The sequence below is a fragment of the Poromitra crassiceps genome, assembly GCF_964638095.1.
Source record: "Poromitra crassiceps genome assembly, contig: HAP1_SCAFFOLD_1940, whole genome shotgun sequence".
NCBI lineage: Eukaryota > Metazoa > Chordata > Actinopteri > Beryciformes > Melamphaidae > Poromitra > Poromitra crassiceps.
In genome coordinates, this window is record NW_028150477.1 from 1 (window position 1) to 7933 (window position 7933).

The following is a 7933-nucleotide window of genomic DNA, read 5'->3' on the forward strand; positions in this document are numbered from 1 at the left end:
GTTAGCGTGCTCGACTTTCATATAAATGTTCCTCACAGACTCGGGTTCGATTCCCCCCTGGCCAGCATCAGCTCTACAGGGGGAGGTAGTGTCACCACTACTTCTCAACCCGGGTTGAAAGAAGAGCACGCTAATCCTTGGCCATTGGGATGGTCTCTTTCAACAAAAATAATAATAATACAAAATGTAATGCATCAGCAGAACTAGTTCACACACCATTTATGATGTCAATTATTTATGATATTGCCCGAACCTGGTAATAATTTACTTTACATAATAAACAAAGCAGAGCAGTGCGCTCATTGGGCTTAAGAAGATCTTCAGACCATCAGTCTCTCTCCCTCCTCTTCGATGCGTTCTGTTCATTTGGCTTTAGTTAATACATTGTTTTGATTTTTTACGTTGGTGTGTGTATGACTTCCCCCATTCCATTCGTTATCCATTCGGGTTGTAATAAACATTGACAGTGTGTTGTAGGCTACAGGGATCATACACCCGTAAATGAAGGATGTCTTATGAATTTTGGCCACTAGATGTCCTCCCTAACAACATATAGAAAATCAACATGTTGAGCTGTTGCCTTTCCCCCAAGCTCTATATCGCAGAGAACGTCATATTAGACAATGCACCATTTATGAGAAGCTGGACAATAACAGGATATCCACGAATTTGGTTATTTTCCTTTATTTGTTAAGTGATAAAACACAGAAGTGATGAAAAAAACACAGCAATATACACAATATACAATGCAGAAAAAGACTCCAAAGGGCTTCAACTCACCTCAAAGCAAACAAACAAACAAACAAAATATTACAACTGATGAAACACTGAAACGGCACTCAGCTATAAAACAACATGAGCCTGAGGATAGGGAGCCACAAAGACACAGAGTTGGGCCAATAAAAGTGCAATACCGATGTAAACAAAACTTGAGATGATGTAGTTCAGGGATGGGCAACTTTGATGATAGAGAGGGCCACAAAAAAATGTCCTCGCTACCAGAGGGCCAGATTGTGACCGTGCACTTCCACCAGTAGCCTAACTGTAACACCATCACTCCCAATTATAGCTACTAATTTGATGAAAAGGACTGCTAATCCAAGTTTATTATACCAACAGTTATATTTTTCATATTCAAATTTAGTCATTCTTCCATTCAGATGACACCAGAAACTTTGCTCTAGCTTTAAAACAGCTCGCTACAGCAATTTGATGGGGTACATCACCCAAATATGTCATATTAATCAGATTAGTAATGTTGCAGCATCCTGGATATAGTTTGTTACAATAGCGTTAGCTCAAAAGCTAACATTAAACAGTATGTGGATGGACAATGCTAATGCCATTAGCGCCATGTTCTGGGATGTACAGTAAAATAAAAGCACAAATTTGTGTGGCCTAACTTAACCTTACCAAAAATGTCCGCCTTGTAAAAAAAAATTAAATTGACCCAGGGGCCACACTGAGTGGTGTTGGAGGCCGCATGCAGCCCACGGGCCGCCAGTTGCCCACCCCTGATGTAGGGTGTGTGTTTTCTTTGACAGACTCAGCTGGCTCACTAATCTTCTAGAGGCAGAAGGAAAATGCAAGATGAATGACAATCATCATGACTTACAATATCATATCAATGCCACCTCAGAAGCCAAGAGTCCTATACGCATAAATGCTCAGAATTGGGATGTAGTTGCTGATAAATCCCAACAGGCCTGAACCATAAAACCGGTCATCTCACGTCATCTGTCTGGTAGATGATGTCAGTCCATCTCTCTCTATGGTCTTTGCCATCATTTCAAAGAAAGGCTTTGTTGCAAATATTTCTGAAACAATATTATGAATGCAGTCTATCACACCAAAATATATATAAACATAACATCCGGCTGTACCTCAATATACAAACAAAAATAAACAAAGTATATAATATATACACATATGTATGTACATATACATACACATATACACACACATACTGTACATACTGTACATACTGTACATACTGTAGCTGTTCAGTGTAGAGTTAATTGTTCCCAGCAAGGTGAGAAGCAACTTCTGCTTCCTCATTCACCTGGAGGCTGTCAATATCATCCTCAATGGGATGTTGCCAGGCAACAAAATAAAAGGGGAGTCAAAATTAACCTTGTTTGAATTTTGTTGCTGAAGTGGAACGTAACCATCATAGAGGAAGCAATTGTTTGTCGGTCTCACATAAACCCAAAACAAACTTGACTAGAGCACAGAGGTGTTTACTGTACATTTGACTATAGCACTAAAGGTGTTTTGACTAGCATTAAGGTGTGTACAGTTTGTGCAGTCACTCAGAATCTACTGTTTTACGTGGTATAATCTATATGGCAGTGGTTCTAAAAAAGAATTACATGAAGGACCCCTAAACTGACAAAGATTAGACCACGGGCCCCCATTTGATAGGATTTTGTCCCACGGTCCTCCATATGATAATATGATTGATGCTTTTAGATGTTTTATTCCAGAAAGTGTATAAAACCCATGACCAAAATAGTTATTGTGTTACGTATGAATCTAATTATTGCGGAAATAAATTACTCCCCTTTTGGCTGGGGACCAGTGTTGCCAGGCGTCCGATGATTATCGTATTTGTACGATAATTTCGCCCTCTGTACCATCAATAATGCCAAAATTCCCATAAAGTACTATAATGTGATCATTTTGTGACAGTTGTAATCAATATACTAATATGGATCCTATGTCTATACGTGTCTTCTCACATCTTTACAGCCTAGGACAGTTTTAGTTCCTACCAGTGGCAGATAGGGTGCTGGAATTATGTTGCTGCTCATTTACCTCAGTGGAAGTACTTACTGGTGTAAAATGTACTTTAAAAGTAAAAAAGCACCTAAATTAATGGAAAGTTGAACGTTGTGTTGTGATTTAAAAAATGATGCATCATCATCAGTGGGCGGGCGGTGTTAGTGGGCTGTCTGTTGATGTAACTATTTGTGACATCATCAGTGATGTCATAAATCAGTGAATTGTGATGTCATCAGTGATGTCACTTGAGCAACTGTGATGTCATCAGTGATGTCACTCGAGCATGCAATTGTGACACCATTCGAGCAATTGTGATGTCATCAGTGATGTCATAAATCCTTCCTGGCTGAGGCTATATAAGTGGTGAAGCACGGCCAGAAAGCCAGAAGAAGAAGATGCCATGGTGGAAGATGGTCGCTGAAGAACGATCATTTTGACCCTCGCCCATTCGCCTCAGGTACGATAATTCAACATTTCCCACACTGGCAACACTGCTGGGGACCCCCCTGGAACACTCCCAAGGACCCTGGGGGTCCCCGGACCCCCATTTGAGAACCACTGACTGATCTATGGTGATCAAAGAAACAGATAGGGCCTCACACACACACACACACACACGGTTCAGGTTGATGTTTCCATAGATGGTGCAGCAGAACTAGCCTATATAAGCAGTGGGCAGGAGGAGTGTCTGTCTGACACCTCACATATGGCACATAGCATGTCTTTTGAACAAGTTACCTTTGTGCTGTTACAATATTAACAAAGGGCTAAACAGTTGGTTCCCCACCCTCCAGGCTGTCTTCACCACTATCAAGTGTCTCCATACGACCCCACCCACACCACCCCCTTCAAATGTGTACATTCCTGCATGATGAAGCATTAAGGGGATTTTTATCTGACTGGCACTGTCCTATCCACTGGTCATTTTATTTTTAATTGTATTTTATTTTAAGATGAAAAAGATCATTGGTTGTTATATAATTTCAATTAGCCTACATTTATCTTTGGCACCACCAGATCACACACCAGTCTGAGTCTGACTCCTAGAGGTTATTGCTCTCCTTATGGGTGTTTGTTTCGACTTGTTCGCATTCCAAAGTGTGTTGTTTCGTTTAGTAGCCTACATATTTTTTTTACATTTGTTTCAACCTGCATTTTTCTGTCATGTTGGCCACATTAGATTTTCTATCCCCCCGAGGCATCTTATTTACCACAGCCACGCCCATTTCCTCACGATTTTGATGGGAAACGCAGACAATTAACTGTCTGTGATATAGGCGGTCATGATTTGGAGTGGAACCCGATGGAGACAAACCACTGCGTAAAAGTTCGACTGACGGAACTGGAACTATCTGCCTAGGTAAATTGACACAAATGCAAATGTATTTGCATGAGGACAAATGATAGATATTGGCGATGATGCAAATAATTTGGAAAAAAGTTGACGCATGTGCGGAGGAGTGGGGCGAAAGTCGAGCGGCTTCCCGTCTCTCTCGGCCATCTATGGTCTGACTGACGCCAGTGAAAAAGTGGCTTGATCTCATGGGGCAGACGCACTAAAGGAATATAGGTGTTTTTCAAGCCTTAAGGGGACGTGACAGATTCGCCAAACGGCAACAGTAAGTTTGTATTATTTTTTATTGGTTCAAATGTACAAGTTTGCGATTTGCTGTTGCATCACAGCAAAAATAAATGTAGCCTATCTCCCCCCTCCCCCTAGGCCTACATGAACTGAAATAATAGATTCAAGCAATACGGAGAATCCGGTGTTTATTTCGTATTATCACATTAATTTAATAGGCCCACAGACATTGTTTTAGAGCGAGAGCGAGAGAGAGAGAGAGAGAGAGAGAGATAGAGAGAGAGAGACAGACAGAGAGACAGACACAGACAGCCGTTCAAATTAAAAAATAACTGACGTCACTCTCTATTTTTATACAGTTATTCAGTCACATGAGAGTTGAGGTAGGCCTATGTGTCCCTCAAAGTGTTTCAAGTTTGAATAGAATCCAGATCAAAGTAGCCTATGTGGAAGAAGTTATAGAGTTCAACGTGTTTGGAGAGGGCAATATAATAGCCTACATAAATTGGAAAATAAAAGTGGAAATAACATGCTGTGTGCTAGGTGAAAGCTAGGCCAGCCCAGGTTGAATGCTGGGTTGGGTGACCTGGTGGTTCTGATAGTGCAAACAAGACAACTAAACAAGTCGTTTTACACAAAACAGCAGTCCTCGTATATTCTATATACAAATGCAATAGGATACCCACAACAACACACGAGCCACGTAGGCCTATGTCTTCACATTCACATCCCCTTTCTGTTGCAGAGCCCTATGACACAACACCTGTCTCTCTGTCACATTGCTTCCATCCTGCCTGTGAGATGATGCGAGCCTTCTGGAAGAAGGTTCTTGTGCTGATGGTGGTCAGTGGACTGATCCTGTTCGTCCTCTACTCCTGGAGTCCTGGAGCCGGCTCCGGAGTAGGAGTTGACATACGGCCAGGAGGAGTGGGCAGCAGCGGCGGCATACAGAAGCTCCTACAGAAGAAAATGAAAGACGTCACCAGCGGCTATCCTGACATCGCCTACCATGTGAATGAAGATGTGTCACGGTGTGTTTTGACTCTTGGCTTACTTTTATTTAGTTTGTCTAAAATAGAGCTGCCACGATTAATCGATCGACAGAAAATTAATCGACAACAATTTTGTTAATCGATGCATTGTTTTGAGTACAATTTTAAGAGAAAAGGTCAAAATGATCTGATTCCAGCTTCTTAAATGTGAATATTTTCTGGTTTCTTCACTCCTGTGTGACAGTAAACTGATATTATCTTTGAGTTGTGGACAAAACAAGACATTTGAGGGCGTCATCTTGGGCTTTGGGAAACACCGATCGTCGTTTGCTACCATTTTCCGGCATTTTATAGACCAGACAACTAATCGATTAATCGAGGAAAATAATCGACAGATGAATCGATTATGAAAATAATCGTTATAGTGGCAGCCCTAGTCTAAAATCCTGCTCTGAATTCTTATTTTGACCCGTTCCTTTTCGACTCTTGTTCCCCCACACAGTCGCTTGGCACGGAATGTGTGTGTGTGCGAGGCAGATAAGGAAAGCATTGGACATCGCCTGCCGTTCTCCTATCTGCTTTTCCCACGCGTCTGGGCCCACAGCCTGGAAGTTGCATTCTTGAGCTCCGATCCGGACCCTGAGGGGGTCAAGAGTCGCAGGTCTCAGGAATACAGCAGCTTTCAGAGGAGGTAAAGTATGAAACAGACAGTGTGACACCTTCATGGCTGACAGTGAAGAAAACGTATAGAGCCATATGAAATCACTTGTATTTATTTTTCCAAATTCCATTTTATTATATCTTTTTTACATTTTAATTTTAATTCAGGGGTTAGGATCGATGTTTTCTGTTTTTGTGACGTCTTGGCTCTCTCTTTGTCATGTTTCACAAACTGAAAACCCAAGTCGTGAGGTGGCGTAAGGGTCCCACGCAAGACCAACCCCCCCCTCTCAAAACACCCCGATTGAGAAAATAGAATAATTTCTCTATAGGCCTATTTTTACAATTATGATGAAATCATTTAGGTTACTACAATAATTGGGTCCACTTTTGGTTTTGATAATTAGGCCTATCCTTTTCCATGTTTTACAGTTGATTCCATTTTTATTACCAAATTCTATGATTCCGTTTTGCCAAAATCATATGGCTCTACATATGTAGCTACTATAATCATGTACATTTTCTGGCACCTGTCGGCTAAGTGGTCCACCATTCTGTTAGTTTGTGTATGGCTGTTGTCAATAAGTAGTAATGAAGTAAATTGACGTCATGCCTGCTGTTTTGTGTGGCTTGAGGATGGGTGAGCACAAGGCTTACTCATCAAATTGAAGGAAGGAAGTGGATTTAAGCAGTGGTGAGCAGAATGTAGCAATGATGTAGCAATGACACGGCAGTTATTTCCCAGGCTCATGTGTTGTTCTCTGTGAAGGTCCCACACCCCTGCAGACCTGCTTATTATAGCGGACGCCAACAGCCCTCTTCAGTACCCCACCCAGGGTGTGGAGGTGCGACCCCTCAAAACCATCATCATTCCCGGTGAGAGCGTATACTATACTATCTACCACTGTGCAATATTTGACGCTGAAGATAAACGTTCTAAACAAGCTACTTTTGATATCATCTCTCGACCAAAAGATCTCACCATCAGTCTACGTTGTTGAAAAGGTCGTGTTAATCTGTTGTGCGTTTCTAGTGTCCATCCCATGTCGATCTCTCTTGACAATTATTCTCCTGTCGTAGGTTTGGCTCTTAAAGAAGAACCGAGATCTAGACACACGGTACGTTCTCCATTTTGGGGCGTTTCCATCATGATCGGCATACCAAATTATTTGACATAAATGTTGATCTCTTGTTGTTGTTCCTTCTTGAACCACATGGATGGTGTCACCAGGTGACCTTGAGCGCGACGTTGGGGACATTTGATGTGGCAGCTACTGTAGACGGCGTCTCCGTGGAAGGAGCGGGGGAGACGAGCGTGACGCTATCGAGTCCCCTCGTCGCCAGTCTGAACAGGCAGCTGCAGTTTGTCACGTACACAAACACCGTGTTCCACCCCAGGACTGCAGATACAGGTGAGGGTCAAAGGTCAAAATGCAGGGTGCAGCAGAGCAGAGGGTGCAGCAGGGCGGGCTGCCTCTGCCATCCTGCATTTCGGAAATTTCGCATGCAGTATGTGTGGTCGCCCCTATTGCGACAAGAAACACAAATTGAGATGCCTTGTTCACGCTCGCCATCTGGTATAATAGACCCTTTTCACGGGGGCCATTTTGTGTCAAAAAGGCAGGGTAAACACGGGTGCAAGCAAAACACTAATGAGGGTTTCCAACTTCCAATCATGGAAGTTTCCAACTTCAATCATGGAAGTTGGAAACCCTCATTAGTCTCTTGCTTGCACCTGTGTTTACCCTGCCTTTTTGACACAAAATGGCCCCCGTGAAAAGGGTCTATCGCTGTGGGGCAAAGGACAGAGGTGAGGTATGCTTCCACATTTATTTATTTATTTATTTATTTTGCCCGCTAATGGATACTCTTATCCATTATGCATGTTGACTCTTTCACTTGGCTCAAGCTCTGT

At 42.3% G+C, this 7933-nt stretch overlaps 1 protein-coding gene across 1 annotated transcript; it reads left to right on the top strand.

Annotated features, from left to right (window-relative positions):
• Nucleotides 1–4079: 4079 nt before the first annotated feature.
• On the top strand, nt 4080–7430 carry LOC310772090 (beta-1,4 N-acetylgalactosaminyltransferase 1-like; the record flags this gene model as incomplete). The annotated part of the gene is made up of 6 exons (XM_083664554.1): nt 4080–4403; nt 5112–5397; nt 5861–6049; nt 6788–6894; nt 7099–7136; nt 7250–7430. Coding segments are annotated over exons 2-6 (745 nt in total), but the record flags the coding sequence as incomplete, so codon positions are not given.
• Between the last annotated feature and the right edge of the window lie 503 nt (nt 7431–7933).